At 48.5% G+C, this 17,722-nt stretch overlaps 6 protein-coding genes across 6 annotated transcripts; 3 read left to right on the top strand and 3 right to left on the bottom strand.

The window, feature by feature from the left end:
* The first annotated feature begins 37 nt into the window (after positions 1 to 37).
* Positions 38 to 2,474, top strand: V1508DRAFT_410076 (tRNA synthetases class I (M)-domain-containing protein). The gene is made up of 4 exons (XM_066939255.1): positions 38 to 181; positions 296 to 369; positions 421 to 537; positions 585 to 2,474. The coding sequence occupies exons 1-4, from the start codon at positions 164 to 166 to the stop codon at positions 2,296 to 2,298; spliced, it is 1,923 nt and encodes a 640-aa protein (XP_066798453.1). The 5' UTR covers positions 38 to 163; the 3' UTR covers positions 2,299 to 2,474.
* A 93-nt stretch (positions 2,475 to 2,567) lies between these two features.
* On the bottom strand, positions 2,568 to 4,325 carry V1508DRAFT_348825 (major facilitator superfamily domain-containing protein; the record flags this gene model as incomplete). The annotated part of the gene is made up of 3 exons (XM_066936737.1): positions 2,568 to 3,600; positions 3,683 to 4,116; positions 4,167 to 4,325. 3 exons carry the CDS (start codon positions 4,323 to 4,325, stop codon positions 2,568 to 2,570), a joined length of 1,626 nt encoding a protein of 541 aa, XP_066798452.1.
* A 652-nt stretch (positions 4,326 to 4,977) lies between these two features.
* Positions 4,978 to 8,126, top strand: V1508DRAFT_191147 (fungal-specific transcription factor domain-containing protein). The gene is made up of 4 exons (XM_066936171.1): positions 4,978 to 5,720; positions 5,777 to 5,804; positions 5,867 to 6,334; positions 6,485 to 8,126. Exons 1-4 carry the CDS (start codon positions 5,305 to 5,307, stop codon positions 7,685 to 7,687), a joined length of 2,115 nt encoding a protein of 704 aa, XP_066798451.1. The 5' UTR covers positions 4,978 to 5,304; the 3' UTR covers positions 7,688 to 8,126.
* Positions 8,127 to 8,267: 141 nt separating this feature from the next.
* Positions 8,268 to 9,878, bottom strand: V1508DRAFT_410067 (RGS domain-containing protein). Its single transcript, XM_066939254.1, has one exon. The coding sequence runs from the start codon at positions 9,819 to 9,821 to the stop codon at positions 8,565 to 8,567; it is 1,257 nt and encodes a 418-aa protein (XP_066798450.1). The 5' UTR covers positions 9,822 to 9,878; the 3' UTR covers positions 8,268 to 8,564.
* On the bottom strand, positions 9,879 to 12,073 carry V1508DRAFT_410063 (vitamin B6 photo-protection and homoeostasis-domain-containing protein). Its single transcript, XM_066939253.1, has 5 exons — positions 11,633 to 12,073; positions 11,511 to 11,587; positions 11,119 to 11,460; positions 11,020 to 11,072; positions 9,879 to 10,973 (listed from the first exon to the last, which is right to left on the bottom strand). Exons 1-5 carry the CDS (start codon positions 11,956 to 11,958, stop codon positions 10,095 to 10,097), a joined length of 1,677 nt encoding a protein of 558 aa, XP_066798449.1. The 5' UTR covers positions 11,959 to 12,073; the 3' UTR covers positions 9,879 to 10,094.
* Positions 12,074 to 15,991: 3,918 nt separating this feature from the next.
* On the top strand, positions 15,992 to 17,499 carry V1508DRAFT_410053 (uncharacterized protein). The gene has a single exon (XM_066939252.1). The coding sequence runs from the start codon at positions 16,174 to 16,176 to the stop codon at positions 17,116 to 17,118; it is 945 nt and encodes a 314-aa protein (XP_066798448.1). The 5' UTR covers positions 15,992 to 16,173; the 3' UTR covers positions 17,119 to 17,499.
* The last annotated feature ends 223 nt before the right edge of the window (positions 17,500 to 17,722 follow it).

Raw genomic sequence — 17,722 nt, 5'->3', positions numbered from 1 at the left:
CCTGAAACCCTCGGTAGGAATTGCATCATCTCGGTCTCGGCTTAAAATGATCCCCACCGCATCACCTCTACACTTCGTGTTTGACCACTACGCTCAACCGTACTTGTGGCCCTTCGATTCACTGCGAAACTTTTAAAAAGAACGAATTACTGCTTTGACAGAAATGCATGACGCTGCTGTGGTGAGTAATTTGTTCGATGTGCATGTGAAGCGACAGGGAGCATGTCGATATTATATCCGACTTGATCCACCGAGTTTGGCGAGCTCTGGCTGATATATTGCATTACTACCATAGGACGCTGTTACAGACTCGCTTGCGAACATCAAAGTTAAGCTTGACATTGAATTCGATCCCGATGTTCCTGAAATGTAGCTCGCCACATCCTCAACCTTAGATCAATCGCTAACTACCAGGTCTAGTCTTCCCAAGGAGGACCAGGAAAACATCCTGATTACGTCTGCATTGCCGTATGTCAATAACGTCCCGCATCTCGGGAACATTATTGGTAGTGTTCTCAGTGCTGATGTTTTTTCTCGGTATGTTCACATATGGCTGGGCCGATGAATTGACACTAACTTAGCAGGTATTGCAAAGCACGAGGTTGCAATGCCCTTTTTATCTGCGGGACGGACGAATATGGCACTGCGACAGAAACGAAGGCGTTAGAGGAAGGCGTCACGCCCAAGGAACTGTGCGACAAGTACCATGTTATCCACAAGGAAGTGTACGACTGGTTTAACATAAAGTTTGATAAATTCGGTCGCACGACGACGCCTCTACAGACGGAAATCGCGCAGGACATATTCATGGGATTGTATGACAACGGCTATCTTGAAGAGCAATCCATGACGCAGCTGTATTGTGAGCAACATGCCGGTTTCTTGGCGGATCGGTTTGTTGAGGGTACGTGTCCGCGGTGCGGATATGACGATGCGCGTGGTGATCAGTGCGATTCGTGTGGGAATCTATTGAATCCGTTTGAGCTTATAAATCCTCGTTGCAAAATCGATGGCTCTTCGCCGGTACCCCGTGAATCCAATCATATCTTCTTGTCGCTGGACAAGTTACAGCCGGAACTCGAGCAGTGGATTCAAAAGTCACATGAGAGTGGTCATTGGTCTAGAAATGGTAAGCAGATCACAGACTCGTGGTTGAAGGAAGGTCTTCATCCTCGCTGCATCACTCGCGATCTGAAATGGGGTACTCCCGTACCACTGGAGAGCTACAAGGAGAAGGTACTGTACGTATGGTTCGATGCTTGTATAGGATACGTCTCCATCACCGCGAACTACACGAAGAGCTGGCGACAGTGGTGGAGGAATCCCGAGAACGTGAAGCTATATCAGTTCATGGGCAAGGATAACGTGCCTTTCCACACAGTCGTCTTTCCTTCCTCCGAACTGGGCACCAAGCAGCCATGGACAATGCTCCACCACATCTCGACAACCGAGTATCTACAGTACGAGGGTGGTAAATTCTCAAAATCTCGCAATATCGGTGTGTTTGGCAATAACGCGAAAGAGACTGGTGTGCCCCCTGACGTCTGGCGTTACTATCTGCTCATGGCACGACCCGAAACCGCGGACACAATATTTTCCTGGCGCGACTTTATTTTCAGGAATAACAATGAGTTACTAGCCAATCTTGGCAACTTTGTTAACCGAATCGTCAAATTCGTGAACGCAAAGTACGATAGCAAGATTCCTGATTATGATACTAACGTAATCGACTACGCCGGGTTCAAGGAGAGTGTGGACGCTATCCTAGCGCAATACAACAACGCATTGAAGAATGTCCACTTACGATCCGGTCTTGAGGCAGCATTGCAGCTCTCTGCGCGCGGTAACCTGTTTCTGCAGGAGAATAAGATGAATAACACCTTGCTCGCGGAGGAGCCCGAGAAGGCAAACGTGGTTGTTGGGGTCGGTTTGAATTTGGTGTATGTCTTGTCGGCAGTGGTATACCCCTACCTGCCCGACACAGCGCAGGGAATCGTGGATCAGCTCAACGCCCCGCTTCGCAAAATTCCGGATGAGTTTGCGTTGGATTTGTTGCCCGGACATATGATTGGCAAGGCGAAGTACCTTTACAGTCGTATTGACGAGAAGAAGGAAGAAATTTGGCGTGCCCAGTTTGGCGGTGGCTCGCAGAAGAAGGACGATGCGGCCGAGAAGAAGAAAGAAGATAAGAAGAAACGGAAAGACGAAAAGAAGAAGAAGAGAGTGGCTGAGACTGCGACCGCCGCTGAAGCTGCGAAGACGGAGCCTGGGGCTGCCACACCCGTGGCGGCGTCATAGAGTTATATACCTATGCTTAAGTTTATATATATATACATATATTGATAAGATTTATATAGCATATATTGGGTAGAGGTAGAGTTGAATGTACAGTAGAGTGCTTTTGTGTCTTCGGTCGTCTTCGATTTAGATCAAATTTAAGATCAAGAAAGACAATATACATTATCTAACCATAAGATTCTGTTCTTCTCGCAACCTTCATATCCACTTCTCAAGAGACGATAACCCAAGTAACAATTATACTGCCTGAAGGTCTACCCGGAAATCATTCAAAGATTCTCATTCCCACTAGCTGCCTCACTAGTTGTCTTAGGGGCGCGCTTTACGTTCTTCCACTCCATTCCAAGTGCCGGCACGACAGAACACGCTGCAACCGCCAAAGCCACGATGAATGCCTTTACCAACGCCTCATTGTAACGCACTAGCACTGCAGCGAAGTCCTCCGGCGCAATCACATGCCTAAGCTCCGTAGCTCCCGTGGCCAATATAATCATAGGATCAATTCCCGAAATCTGATTCAAGCCGGTGACAAGTTCGTTGGAGAAAACCGATTGACCCACGCAGACGAAAACGGCACCCCCGAGTGACTGAGCAAAGAACATAAGCGAAACGCCGATGGAGACATCCTCCTTCGCCAGAACAGCCTGTGCTGCGAGACTAGCTTGCTGCATGCCCATCCCAAGGCCGAAGCCAAAAAGGCATTGGTACCCAATCCATTTGGCCGACCCGGTGTCAACTTGAAATGTAGTGAGAAACCCAGCTCCGATAGCCATCAAAACGGAGCAGAGAATCATCCACGGATTGTACCATCCCGTACGGGTGATGGTGGCACCGGATATAATTGCTGCGATAACTAGAGAAAGAACCAACGGGAGAGTGTTGATCCCCGATTGCACGGCACTCACGCCTTTGATTGCTTGGAACCAGAGCGGGACGAAGTACACCAGCGTTATCATGCTGCCTCCGACACTGAGAGTGTACAGCATACCCAGGAATATACTTCGTCGTTTGATAATGCGCGGACGAACAGTCGCGTTGTCATCTTTCCATATTTGAATTACGATAAAGGCGATAAGGAGCACACCGGCGAGGACGATAAGGGCGATGATTCGTCCGCTGTTCCAGGGATATGTGGCACCACCCCACTGCAATGCTAGAAGAAGACTGACGATCGCAGGAAGAAAACACAGAGTTCCCAAGGGGTCGAGCTGATCAAATTGCTGTCGAATGGATACAGAATTTATGGCTGGGAAGTGTAGTATCAAGGATAAAATCACTACAACAACTGCACCGATGGGAAGGCTGTAGAAACGTGGAATCAGCTGTTGATCATGCAACGGTATTGAAAATGACAGAAGACAACAGGAAAGAATGAAGGACTTACTTGATATAAAAACACCAGCGCCATGACACCTTGTCTGTGAAAGCTCCACCAAGGATTGGTCCCACGATAGAAGCAACACCAAAAACGGCACCCATCAAGCCAACGAACATAGGTCGTTTGCGAAGAGGGACAGTGTGGGCAATGAGGATGATATTTCCTGACTGAATCCCAGCTGATCCCATGCCAGCAATGGCACGGCCAACAATGAAAGCATTTGAGTTTGGCGCGGCACCGCAGAGGACAGATCCTACTTCAAACAGTCCAATAGATGCGAGAAAGATCGTCTTCGAGGAGTAGAAGGTATAAAGCCGGCCGAAGATGAGTTGGGTTGCGCAACTGGTGATCAGGTACGCGCTTGCATACCAGCCAACGTCATCCAATGAGTGGAACTTGTTAGTTATCTGAGGCACCGCTGTTGCGATAATTGTACGGTCCTGGGTCATTAGCCATGAAGTTGTGCATGAGATAGGAGAAGATTTCGTACCAGGGCGACGAGGAACATGCCCAGCATAAGCGCTAACATGATCAGCGCGATCTTCTTCCCGTTCGGAAAGGCCTGCTCAGCCTTGCTCGAAGCATCTTCTGGTGTCCCTTGCGAGCCTTTTTCGACGTCGATAATGGGAGCCTCTTGAGCTTTATCCATGATTGTGCTTGAAGCCATTACTCGACGGGCTTATTGTCGATTGACTTGATCTCTCAAGAGGTGACCAATAGCGACTCTGCAAAACGACGTTTGGTCCTCAGCTGGTTTCGTAACTTGAGACAGGAGGAATGTGAGGATAACTGATTGGAGACTTCTGGTTTGCATGCCGTCCGTATCTTTCGGACAGGACGCCGTAAGAAGTTATATACCTTTCTTTAAGATTGAGGTCGGTCGCGGGACCGAAATAGATCAGCCGATGAGTAAACTGTCGACGTCCAAGCACGGAACCTTTGTGTTTGGTTCGCCTGTGTGTACTCGGGACTAAAGGAGACAACGGGATTCGGCAAGAGAACTTCGGCGTACGCATTTAATTACGTCGAAGCTTTGAAACGATAGATCTTGCAAATCATTATTAAGTACAGTGCGATCATTCAAAAGATGATCACCGTCGAGGTTGTATATCCAGTCAAGCGCAGAGACTTGTACTTAATACTAGACCCTGTCAGTGACACCAGTGGTTGCCAAACTCATTCAACACTCCAACATCCATTAGCTGAAACTGCTCCAAATCATCACGATCGCATGTGGACATTTTGAATAATTCTGTCTGACCATCAATGAAATGCCAGGATGCAATATACCAGGAAATCCAAATCGCAGCAGAGCTGGTTGGGAGTTTGCGCTGATGCGTTCAGTTCGTCGGCGCGTCGGGACCGAGAATGCCGTGTACCTGCCCGGAGCCCCGAGTCCCGAGGCAGCCTAAGCCCTGTAATAATATCGTTGGAATATACAGCAATATGGTTTGCGAAGATCTTGAGTGACGGAAGTTCGTCAGTCCGCGATAGGCAGATAGGCGAAGTGCACATTATTCGTCATGCCTCTGAGTGATAACGAAAGTACAATCGACTAGTGTTCTCGTCCTGCGCATCAGTGTTGCCAATCAAGCCCACATCCAACCGTAGATGTGAAGTTCTTTCCGATGTCAACCACAGCCCCAACCAATTCAGGTCCGGATAACGAGCTATCCCGAATAGTATCAGTCGCCAAAGTTACTCGCGGGCACTCTTGTGCTTTGTGCCAGCAGCGGAAAGTAAGGTGTAGTGGGCAGAAGCCATGTTCAAATTGTGTCAAAGCTGGTGCTGAGTGTAGGACACCTGCAACCTCACGTCGCCGTAAACGGAAACTACCAGAAGAAGATATTCTCCTTCGGCTAAGGCGGTATGAAGAGATGATAATTAAACACGGTTTGAAAGTTGAGGATGAAGATTGTGAAACCGCATCCGGTGAGCAAGGCATGGGAACCCAGGGGACCCACAAAGCATCTCGACCTTCAGGCTCGGGAACTGACAATGGGAAGCTGATCATGGAACGGGGAAATTCACGATATATTGAGAGGTATGTCTTAATAGGACGCCTCGCCATAGTGTTCTAGTAACTGATTCGTATCATAGTCACGCTTGGACGGCATTGAGTGACGAGGTGGCTTTCCCTCACTTACGCCTATAACGATTCCCGTTAGCTTGCTCTAATATTATTTACAGATTCAAGACTCCGGCTATATAAATCAGGGTTCATCTGAGGATGAGACAGTCGATTCGCTCGCAGGACACTATCCTGAATGCGGCAGCCTTCTCTTCGGTCGTCTGATGCTCAACAACGCCATAAGCTCTTGTCATCCACAGCCGGTGCAGATATTGCGAATGTGGCAGACGTTCATAGACAAAGTGAATCCGCTTGTCAAGTTGCTGCATGCGCCTACTGTCCAACAATTGATTGTAGAAGCGAGTGGCCGTCTGGACAAATTATCGCGCAGTACTGAAGCATTGATGTTCGCAATCTACCATTCTTCCGTGGTTTCTTTAAGGAATGAGGACTGCGAAAGCATGATGGGCGAGTCTAGATCCGTACTACTTGCTAGATATTCAACTGCGACGCAACAAGCTCTGATCAATGCCGGGGTTCTCAGAACTGCCAATCTGAAGGTTTTACAAGCTTTTACTCTGTACCTTGTAAGTCCTACTTCTCTATATGTGAATTGACAAATATCTATATATGTCTTTCCGCAATCCCAATCTCGTATATCTGGTATTCTTCTTACAGAGGATAGGACCGTCCTCTAAGATACAATGTTGCAGTCCATAGCTGATCCATAGTACTAGCTCTCCATACGGCAACACTGTGATCCTGACTCACTATGGATTCTTGCCGGTATCGCCATTCGAATCGGGCAGAGAATTGGTCTTCATCGGGAAATCGCCTCCTCGAAACTCTCTATTTTCGAAGCAGAGATACGGAGGAGACTGTGGTGGCAGATCCTCATACTCGATAACCGATCCGCACAGCTCAGTGGCATAGGATCTGGACTTGAAGCCTACGATTTTTCTGAGGCTTGGCGACCACTAAATATCAACGACTTCGACCTGTCTCCGACGATGAAGGAGCTCCCGGCAGAGCATACAGGCGTTACTGAAATGTTATTCTGCTCTGTCAGATACGAGATTGGCGTATTCATGCGTCAAACGGAGTCTTGGAAGGCCACTGCCCTCTCGATGGAAGTCAAGGACAAAGCTATTAACGAGCTTGAGAATCGTTTGGAACAGAAGTACTTGAGATATTGCGATACGTCGATACCCCTACATCTCCTGTCGTCCCTCTTGGCGAGATCAGCCGTTTGTCAAATGAGGCTAAAAGCACATCACCCTCGTCAGTATCCAGACAAAGGCGCGAACATGCCGCAGAGTGAGAAGGACATGCTATTCTCAACTAGTCTGAAGATGATCGAGTACGATAACTTAACTCATGCAAGCAAGTGTATCCAAGGCTATCTGTGGCATGTCAATGTCTTCTTCCAACTCGACGCCTTCATCTACATCCTCAGTGAACTCCGAGCTCGAGTTGCAGGGGAACTGGTAGACAAGGCCTGGCAACAAGTCAATCTGGTCTATGACTACCATCCGGAAATGATCACCGACAGGAGACATGCATTGTACTTTGCAATTGGGAACTTGGCCGTCAAAGCGTGGGAGAAGAGGGTAGGCTGTGCAGAACATACCCAGGGAATTTATCAGCTGACGACACCTCATTTCATCTCAGCGTTGTATTTACAGAGAAAAACAGAGGCAGCGCAAAAGTATCCATCGACTGCTGTGGACAAAGGGAAGACTGCTTATGTCGATGGAGAAACGCCGGCGGCGTTCCCTGACCAAGGCAACGAGAATCTTTCGAGTGATATAAGCATTGACAATGACCCGAGTTTACGCACTAGTTATATTCCATTGGATATGTCTCCTGTAGATTGGGAGTACTGGCAGACGTTATTCGAAGGGTGCGAGGCTCCACCGTTTGATGGCAGTGGACAGTGAATATTCTCTTACAGCGAAGTTGCATATAGGTTATGATTTTCGTTATAAAATTTGTCTGAGGGTGACAGGCGATGAGTTGCGAGAATGGAGACACTCTTATTGATCTACTTTCCAGTCTCAAGGGATTTCGACGCCTTTATATCATGAACAGATATAGATCAATCTAGATGTACAACCTCACGTAATTAAGAAACGTATAGAATAGTCTTCAAGGACATCCGCAATAGAAGGGCGCAAAGTAGGCCCGCCGAAAGCACTCCAGAACAATCGAATTGTGACAGACAAGAGAACGACAGCGACGCTAAATCAGACTCACTAAATCCACGCCGTTACGAGAGCAACACACACCCAGTCCCGAAGCCAAGCAGAAGCAGAGGAGACTATGGATGTGATTTGTTCTGCAGTTGGCAACAACACTAACACAAACCTCTAAGTTCAAATATGATCGTGGGACTTAAAAAGTTTTGGGAGCTTGTGCTTGTACTTTTGCCTGACGACAAGAGAGTGTACATACGCATCCGGGAGATAATCTTTTTTTTCACTCGGAACGGGGTGTGCATTGACGGACAGTATGGAAAGATAAGTGTGAGAATAATAATTCAAGAATAAATGACAAAATTTAGTCTTTAATAATATCGAATGTTTTACACTAGTAGTGACTAAAATCTGTAATTGATCACGTCCACTTAACCGCGCGAGACAGAAGCTACACGCATGCCTATTTTACAAGTACAAACCCATATCTACCGAATCACAAATATAAAACCCATACATATGCCAGTCTAATGCTAATCAATCAAACAAAATGTTAACGACATTGCACGTTAATCACGGCGCAAAACAGCCCAGTCCCATTAGAAATGCACAAAACTATGTATCACCGGTCACCACTTGAACTCCCACTTCGCCATTTGAATCGTTTACTCATACGGCGCCAACCTAGAGACGGCTTGGACCCGTTGGTGATGGTAGTATTCGACATGCTTCCGGGTTTGGCTGCCAAGCCTGTAGGAGTACTTTTATTTTCACTGAATTCCTCATCGAGGACAACTCTAGGTGATTCGGGAGGCGTCGTGGGACTCGCACTGCCAGATAGAGTATACCCAGAATCGTCCTCCGACGAACCGGCTCTGAAATATTCCGGCCGCAATTGATCTACGGGGATGTCGGACGATATCGACCGTGCGCTAGACCGCATCTGACGGTGGCTGCCGTGGTGCTGCTGTAATGACGGGAATCGCCACATAGTTGACGTCGAAAACATTATCTCACCCGGTTTCGGCTCTTCAGAAGCGGCACTCGCCTGGGCGTCGTTCAGGAACCGTATGAACACACTTTCGTTCATCAGGTCCTTGACTGCCAATACGGCTGGCGAAAATTTCTCTGGCCCTGGGGGCACATTCACCCGTGCTAGTGAAAGAAGATCGTCGCGAACGTTCGCGGGGAGGTTCAGCTCGCGCGGGGAGTCGGGACGAATGTACGAGTCCGTAATGCGGTGCCAGAGTAGCATCAGGTGGTCATACGATCGGTGTCCTACCGTAATTCTGGCCGTGTGGGGAGCCATGATCGTGAGTGCAGTCTCGTAGACCTCCGTATACCGTTTGACGTCCATAGTGAATTCGAGCGTCTCCAGACAGTGATTTTGTGCGAGGTAAGCCATAAATTCGGTTAATGAGAACGGAGAGACGGTATCGTTTGACAATACTTCATCCAGTGTCGGTAGTCGTTTTGAGGTACGATCGCCAGGGGACACAACCGTGGCGGTAGCCAGCCAGCCCGAATTCGCGGAGGGTGCGGAAGTCGGCGCACTGGTATAGGAGAAATACGATATTTGGGGAGGCGCTGACGCATATGCCGGTGACACTGGCTCTGAATTCGACGGGGACGATACGTTCGAGCCTACAGATGATGACGACGACGACGATATTTCGGCAGCATGGTGGCTGCGCTTCGATCGTGGTGGGTTGTTGCAGTGATAGCCTTGCTCTGCGTAGGATGATTCAGTCTCTGTTGGAATGTGGCCGTGCCCAGAGTCGGCGCCGTCCGCCTGCTCTTTGTCACGATCACGGTGATCTCGGCCGCTGAGGCCGAGCAAAAGAAGTCCGGCGCGACTCGAGCTACGGAAACGGGGCATGCTCGATGCTTGTGACGCAACGTGTGGCAGGCTTGTATGTGAATGGGAGGAAAGTGAGTGGACGATGAGTGCGAATAATCGCCGCTCAGGGTTGACCGTAGAATCAAAGCGGTGACGGCTTGCGGCCGGAAAAAATCAGCCTCTATGCTAGTCTAAATGCGGCAGGTGACTAGCCATCTTCGTACAATTTGCCACTAAGGCGCATAATCTTTTTTTCCGAGCCGGCACAGGAATCCTAGCCCTGAAGTTTAGGCGGACATCATTATCACGTGACTAGACCTTGCCCTTCTCATCGTGCTCCCGGAGGGAGTCGCGGACACGCATGCATGGCATCGACCACGACACTATCATTGTCCGGCCGCCAGTGAGGTCCCAGCCGCGGATGCCGAGCACCTCTATGACACGCCCAGTTGGTCCAAATAGCCCATCTACGAGGTGCAGAGTGCGGATCACATTGTCTCGCGCCGACGTGATCGAGTTCGACTCCCCGGTGCCATTGTGTAAAGCCCGCACGTGACGAGCCAGGTATAGTGCATGCACCCATGCTCGCACTTCACGAGTGTCGACCTGTCCGTATAGAGGTGATGTGCCGGTCCCGGAGGACTTTGGGCCGTAGTACGTCAGGTCGCTGGTCGGGCTGTCGTCGTTTGACCGTTCGATGAGCGCGATACGGACAGTTACGTGCTTGCTGCTGCGTCCTCGCACCCGACTCGTCTCATACCACAGAACGTACCCAGCTGCTCCGTGCCCGAAGATAGACAGCAAGTCTTGAATACTCATGCCATGCGGAAGAATCCGACGAACTGCCGAGAAAGTACCGATCGTGGCAATGCCCATGACGGCACCGCGACTTCCCCATCGCAAGACACCATCCTGCTCTAAAATTCGTTCTTGATTAGAGACCTGACGTGGAGTGAGGATGACAGATGGAAGGACCGGGGGCTGATTGAGAAAATCAGATTCCATCATGCCTGGCGACATCGAGTCCATAAGATGAGCAAAGACAATGTTGGTTCGATGTCGATTAAGCGTGTCCATCACGACGGAGCTGACTGCGCGATAGTTTGTGAACAAATGGATCGTGATAAGAATGATTAACATAGTCCATATCTCCTTGTTCGTATTGATGTATGGAACGAGGGCAGAGCCAGCCTTTGACGTTAGCAATACAAGTTCAACACAATACTTGTGAACTTACCAGCAACCCCAACAGCGAAATGACAGTCTCCTGCGACGAGTCCTTTGCAGCAACTGATGTCGTCAGTGACGACTCATGATCTTAATGTATAGTACTTACCATCGGCGATACTCCCCTTTTGAGAATTCGTAAAATGCTGCGTCAAAGCTGCCTTGGACCCATTCGCCATAACACCACAAATAGCCTTCAACACTCCCGAACAGCACAAGAACAAAATCTTAACAGATCGATTCCCAGGGAAATATGGTGACAAGCAATCACAGATAATCCCGGCATTGACCACCAGATCCGCCGAAAACCGAAATTTCTTGCACTCTTGTTCCAACATGCTGCCGAACCGCCAGGCAAACGTAATCGTCGCAAGTCGACCAAAGGTTTCTTGAATTACTGTGATGAAGAGAGCGGAGGTGCTTGTTGCGTCTTTGTCGCCGACTCCGACGGCTATATGAATCGTTAGGATGCTCTAAGGAGTAGTTAAACGAACAGCGTACATGTTAATATTGCGCGATTTCCCAATAACGTAGAGATAGAACTAGCAAAAGCCTGGATCGAGTCATAAATTTGGTAACTACACCAATTAGTGAATATCCTTTGGCATCGTCGAAGCACATACTCAATGTAATCGGACGTCACGCTATCCGGATACCCAGTCGGCAAAAAAACACGAATCAACAACTGTAGAACCCGCAACAAGCGCGACGTGCTCCTTCGTTTGCCAACGTAGTACTGCCCTCGACGAGTCCGGTCATCTGCAGATACTTCAATAATTTCGGTGCCAGCAAAACCTTTAGTATCGAAGCTGTCCCTTGTCTTCTCTAATCCAGCCGATGAGTGAGGTATCCCAGCAATATTAGTACGACTAGACAAGTCATGATCGCTGGAGTCGTAAAATGCCTTTGAGAAGTTGCCGTTGGCGTCTCGTTCTTCAAGGAAGGTCATTGAACTGCACAGTAGTAGTCGTACGCAAGCCTTTTGGCAATCGTCAAGAAAGTCGGATAGCTTGCCGAGAATTTGTACGACGTTGAGGAGCTTATTCGATCGTTGGATCTGTGCTGCCGCAAAGGAAGCTGCCGACGCGGCTCATTTTGTGGGGTGCAGTCAGAAGAACCCTTTTCCTGCTCCGAGGAGGCGGTTCATGTTTTTCACTATTACAGCCAAGGGTCTAGAGCCATGCGAGCGATGCTGCTAGTTTTCACGGTATATTTCGACAAGCAATGCTTTTGCGCCAACCATGGAATAGGATGGTATAAGGGCTGCGAGACACTTGGAATTGGCATATATCAAGGAGAAACTTGTTAAAATGCTCGAATTTCACGCATATGGAAACAGATATTATCATGTATGTCCATGATTATGGTAATAGTATAAAGATCACGGTTGCCTCTGTCTGTGTGTAAGCAATGCAAGAGATGTCATACCCTTCCTTTGTGTTCTGCTCTATTTCTCGTGGAGGAAGATTGCTACAAACCTGGCCTTAGTACAGTGGAGCGGACCGACGGTTAATCATAGGGTCCTTGCCCATCAGTGTGGACTAGCATCTGACCATACAGCCATGATTGATCAACGCAAATCGGGAGTAGCTCATAATAGATTGCAGGCGACTTGAATAATTGGATGGGCTATCTGCAGCTAAGAAATGCCATCATAATCTGCGAGATTCATTGTCATTCTAGACAGCTTGTCCAGACGAACCACGGAGATTATGTGTTTCGAGTGAGACAGTTTAGAATCACATCATGAAGAATTTACATGAAGAATATTAATATTTTGGGCCCATGCAATAGCAAAACACATGATTAGTCGGCAATATTACTAGGTGAAAATTGGATCCAAATCCACGCATGGGCGAAGATTTGACTGTACCACTTCACTTGATCTCTGTGTTTCTGTTCCCGGCCAGCATGAACTCGATTCTGACTCTCATTGACCGCATTAGCAAAATGGCTCGTTGAGTTCCGGCTCATATTAGCCATTACCCAATAGTACCTAAGTGTCGCCAATGTCGATTTAGCAGATCAGAGATTGCAGTGTGCCCTTGGAGTCGATTTCCGCTCACCTTTGCAGACTGCTACAGATGGCAGCGAAGGATGCGATTCAAGATTGAAATCTAATCTGGGAATGTCAGTACAATCCACTTTCGACTTTTATTTGTCTTCAAGAAGGCGATTGGGTCCTGATATGACGCCGTGATAGAAAATCGCTATCGCGTCCCGTATCGAGCTATTGGCATGGAGAATCCTCATGGAGCGCGAATGAGTTGCCTCCGAGCAAATGCGACACTAAAACGTCGAAAGTGCGAGCGACAAGTACGATATTGAAAGATCAGATAACACAGACGGAGAAAAGGCCAAGCCTGGCCTCATTAAGTCGCCGTCGAGCGTCCTGTCCTCAAGTCGGCCTATCGACCGAGACTACAGAGTCCCAAATTGTCAAGGCCGAACAAAGTTTATAGAGACATGATAGCGCGATTCAGTTGCGACTTGCTAAATTACGCTTTAATGGTTCGCGTGTCAAGAAGTTTATCGCAAGGTGCCAGCACTCAGTAGCGATGCCGCTACATCCGGCCCTTACTAATAGAAGAATTACCTAAAGAAGATATACGATTGATTGCATGGTGGGCATCATAGCGACATCGAAGGCGATCTGAGACAGCAACGGCAGCGGGACTCAACCCTGATAATATCGATCATGCAGCTGCGTCGAGATTGCTGTAGGCATAGACCTGAACAGGGTAGATGCGACCGGCCGCTCGGTCGAGGTCTGATATCTCGTCCGCCAGAGGTCCAAGCAGTAGACCGGGGGACGTTTGTAATGTTTTGATATTGACCTGTAATGTATAATAATTAAGTGTTCGAATGGTGATGTAGGTTGGCATCTACATCAGAGACGAGCAGCCGATCTAATTTTGGGCATCAAGTAATCAAATTCACTAAAAGGGAAACGGAATAGTTTGGTCCGGCCGGGGCAGTGGAGGGTAGACGTAATGCATATTTAGCCAGATGGAAGTAATTTAATGAATCGCATGTATCGGCTGTTGATATTTCTGCCCCAGCTATTGATGCTGTGATGGCAGGATATAACATCAACAAGCTGAGTTTCACAAGTCGCAATGACGAGACATTTCTTATTGCTTTTATTATTGATGTTGTGAGTTATTCCGGGCTATGGCAGTTCGAAGTCCTCGTTGTCAAGATCGTCGTAGGGACAGGCTGGCCAATGTCGTCACCAGCACCTACAGTCTTCACTATGGGCAGACTAGGCCGAGACAGAGGTCAAACTTTTTCGCGAGAACTCTATCTCTATGGTACCAAATTTCTCTCTAGCATAGTAGCTCAGGCAAGCACCAACGGGTAAGTATTTATCCGCGCCTCACGGATTCGCGAGGCGCAGTTTTATAGTTTCTTTTTGCTCGCGCGGCGTTGATGTCGTCATAGCTGTCAGCAAGGCCCAAGCCAATGAATGCGTGGCATTGGATGTATTATCTTATAGTATATTCCGTAGGTAAGATGAGTTTCGAGGCATATTTCGTGACGCAATGTTGTGGTTGGTTGGCTCCAGGATGGTGCCAACAGGATGCCCGAAGCTGTGACCTCTCCAGTTGAAGACATTGCCGCCCTCGGCCGGTATTGCCTTACAGCTTCGGCTGGACCACAACTGATAATTCCACATGCCCAATCGGAAATATCGTGCAAAGGATAATTCTATACAGACTAGTCGCAGAATAGAGGCAGCAATACTTGCAAAGACTACAGAGTCCTGCGCGAAATGTGCCTCGATCCTATAAATCTTCTGTTCACATCCCGAAGTGCGGAAATAGGACAGCGGTAGCCAACAAACTGGACCGTAAGCCACGTATGTCTACAGTGGTCCAAGTGAGCATACTAACGTGTTGGTTGTCAATAACTGGCAATGACTCATCAAAGATGTGCATTAATCCGCAGATCTTAGGACCTTGGTAAGGGTCGGCTGTCCACTTCCGCATGAATCTATACAGTAGCAACCCATTTAGCCTCATGCATTGGTTTCGCAATAATATGTTCCTACTGTTGAAAGATGGGTCCTTCAGAACGGCCCCATCTCTAAAAACGGACATGCAATTGCGGTCCCGCGTCATTTACTATTTGTGAATACAGTTGGCATGCGGATGACTGGCGAGAGGATACAATTCCGTGAAGTGTAAACAATATTTTTAAGTTTTCCTTGACACATAGACAATATCTATGCGAACAGCGAGGTAGACGATACCAGGAGGTTGAGGCCGGTCTGCCCGCAAATTGCACAGACGTCAACAGGTTCTCATGTCAAGTCGCAGACAACCGTTTATCGAGGGCATCGGGAACAACGTAAGGAAAATATTGATTGGGCGCAGGTGCTGCCGATACGGACTGCCAGAGACTGTTTTGCCAAACTCAGTAAGCAGAAGCAAGGGCAGGCTGCACGTCAGCCGTCAACTTACGGATAATATTCGTACTTGCTATGATAAACTCCTCGCTCCAGTATTGATAGCTAGCTTCGCACCGCTACACTCTCGTGACATCCCGATGATTGCTTCGACTGTGGCGGTCACTAACGACGGAATTCTCCGCAATATAATGTACATAATAAACGTCGTTGGTGCGGTTATAAAAAACTATTGGCATGTTTGTAGACCAAAAGTTAGCACAAGCTCCAGCGAAGTCAGGGCCGCGGAGCCCTCACGTTTCGCTGCTGCTGGCTGCCCGTTTCAGGCCCACTAGCGAAGCACGTCATTGGCGCGCTTCTGGCGTGTTGCACAGGGCAAGTACAACCTTTGAGTGAGCGTGTATACGACCGCAAGTGTGTCTGAAGTGTTTGCATTTATGTCCGATGCACGTCTGACAAATCATGGCCATAGCACAATGCACTTACAGTCGCAAACGCATCAGGTACTTCGCAGCTGCGTCAAGGCACCAAGTTTGTCAGTGTTTTCTACGTTTGAGAAGTCTCGCAGCCAACAATTTACTCGGCCAAGTCATCACGACCCGCAGACTCTCAGGACTTCCTTTGCCTGCACTACGCTCTAAGCCCAAAGCCATAGCGTTCCGCGTTTTCTCTTCCTTCCAGCATTCCTTCTCTTTCTTCCATTTTATCATCAATTATCCTCGTCGCGCTCTCCCCCGCGCCCCTCAAGCAGCAATGTCGTACTCGAGCCACCGCGGTCTCAACGTCTCGCAGTACATCGCCAATCTCAACTCGATTGAACCACTCGACTTCCCATCCAGCAAGCAGCAGGACGATCTCTCGCTCTTCGCGAATACCCAGTTCTTCGACTTCGACATGGGTCGCTCGACCGACGCCGGTGTGACTGTCGACGACCTCCAATTCGATCACGACAATGACTCCGACAGACGCCGACGAGCATCCACCAAGCAAACCGGTCATCACGACCAGCAGCAACACCAGCTGGCAAAAGAGGCAATGGTTCCACCCGGCACCATTCCGTCTGCAGCTCACGTAACTCCTGCCCCCAATGGCCAGGGTAAGGTGGAATTCGACTTCCTCTCGGCCGACTATATGAACTACGCCATGCCAGTGTTAGCACACCACCCGTCTCCTCACAATCAACCGGCCAATCCTTCGAACCCCGGCGCGCAGAGTCTCTACACGCCTCTCCTCAATGGCACTCCTGGTCCCGTCACAGGTTCTCACACACCGCTAGCGTATGCGGGTACCCCTTCGGGGGCCGGGGCAACCTCTCCCGGTATTAAGCGGGTGAACTCGGCCGTCGAACTTCACCAGCTCGTCCCCGAGGAATCCTCTCGTATTGCTGCAGAGGAGGATAAGCGAAGACGTAACACTGCTGCTTCGGCCCGGTTTCGTGTCAAGAAGAAACAACGCGAGCAGCAGATGGAGCGGACCGCGAAGGACCTGCAGGAGAAAGTTCAGCAGCTCGAGGCGAAGATCATGCAGCTCGAGATGGAGAATAAGTGGCTCAAGAACATTGTCGTCGAGAAGAACGAGGCCAAGGCTGTCTCCGAGATCTTGAGCGGGCGACAGGGAGCTGCTGCGAACAGCGAGCAGGAGTCAAACGTGTCGTCAGCTAGCCCCATGGTTGCGCAGGCTCCGGCAGGCCAGTCATAGTCAAGAGCGATTATGATTATCAATCAAGACATGGATTTAAATTTTGACTAATATGGAGTTAATTATGGATGCTTTGTTTTCTAAAAGTTTGTGTTTTGTTTAAAAAATTGGCTGCCGAAAAATTTCTGTCTATGCGTTGGTGAGATATCAATGGAAGATATTTAAGATATCGAAATAATTTCTGGGAATCAGTTGGAAGTTTTCTTACCCCTCTTCTTGCCTTTATAGTTGAGTGTGTTGTTTTATAGTCCTGTCCTTATATGTATTTGTCATTGTCGTTGGGTAATATCTTTGTGTTACCTTTCTGTTACATATTACGATATGTAATGTACCTTGTATAGAGTTTTATTAGCGAATATTTACAGTATTTTACTCTCCAAAGTTTGCCCGCGCAAAAGTTTCTTAGTCTTTCGCTGACCCTCCGGATAATGCATTACTTTATATGGCAACTGCAGACCTGTTAAATAAGTGAAAAAGGAGGGAGTCTTTTGTCATCATAGGATACTGTTCAATAATAAAATCCTAGCGGGCGTGACATAGATGGCAATTTGGTCAAGACGAACCATGGTCACAGCGCACCTAACCCTGATAAAATCCACGTGCA

The sequence above is a fragment of the Lipomyces doorenjongii genome (genome assembly GCF_038497915.1).
Source record: "Lipomyces doorenjongii strain NRRL Y-27504 unplaced genomic scaffold V1508scaffold_4, whole genome shotgun sequence".
NCBI classification, from domain to species: domain Eukaryota; kingdom Fungi; phylum Ascomycota; class Lipomycetes; order Lipomycetales; family Lipomycetaceae; genus Lipomyces; species Lipomyces doorenjongii.
Note: the sequence above shows the minus strand (reverse complement) of the source record. Positions and strands in the feature narration are given on the sequence as shown.

What these genes read in the sequence shown, in the direction of transcription:
- V1508DRAFT_410063 (XM_066939253.1), bottom strand. Translation starts at nt 11,958, where the DNA reads ATGACCTTCCTTGAAGAACGAGACGCCAACGGCAACTTCTCAAAGGCA. An exon ending in AAAGGGGAGTATCGCCGATG is followed by an intron (nt 11,073 to 11,118) that starts GTAAGTACTATA and finishes TGACGACATCAG; the next exon opens with TTGCTGCAAAGGACTCGTCG. An exon ending in TTTCGCTGTTGGGGTTGCTG is followed by an intron (nt 10,974 to 11,019) that starts GTAAGTTCACAA and finishes CTAACGTCAAAG; the next exon opens with GCTGGCTCTGCCCTCGTTCC.
- V1508DRAFT_410076 (XM_066939255.1), top strand. An exon ending in GATCCCGATGTTCCTGAAAT is followed by an intron (nt 370 to 420) that starts GTAGCTCGCCAC and finishes TACCAGGTCTAG; the next exon opens with TCTTCCCAAGGAGGACCAGG. An exon ending in AGTGCTGATGTTTTTTCTCG is followed by an intron (nt 538 to 584) that starts GTATGTTCACAT and finishes CTAACTTAGCAG; the next exon opens with GTATTGCAAAGCACGAGGTT.
- V1508DRAFT_410067 (XM_066939254.1), bottom strand. Translation starts at nt 9,821, where the DNA reads ATGCCCCGTTTCCGTAGCTCGAGTCGCGCCGGACTTCTTTTGCTCGGC.
- V1508DRAFT_191147 (XM_066936171.1), top strand. Translation starts at nt 5,305, where the DNA reads ATGTCAACCACAGCCCCAACCAATTCAGGTCCGGATAACGAGCTATCC. An exon ending in GGACGGCATTGAGTGACGAG is followed by an intron (nt 5,805 to 5,866) that starts GTGGCTTTCCCT and finishes TATTATTTACAG; the next exon opens with ATTCAAGACTCCGGCTATAT. An exon ending in AAGCTTTTACTCTGTACCTT is followed by an intron (nt 6,335 to 6,484) that starts GTAAGTCCTACT and finishes CCATAGTACTAG; the next exon opens with CTCTCCATACGGCAACACTG.
- V1508DRAFT_410053 (XM_066939252.1), top strand. Translation starts at nt 16,174, where the DNA reads ATGTCGTACTCGAGCCACCGCGGTCTCAACGTCTCGCAGTACATCGCC.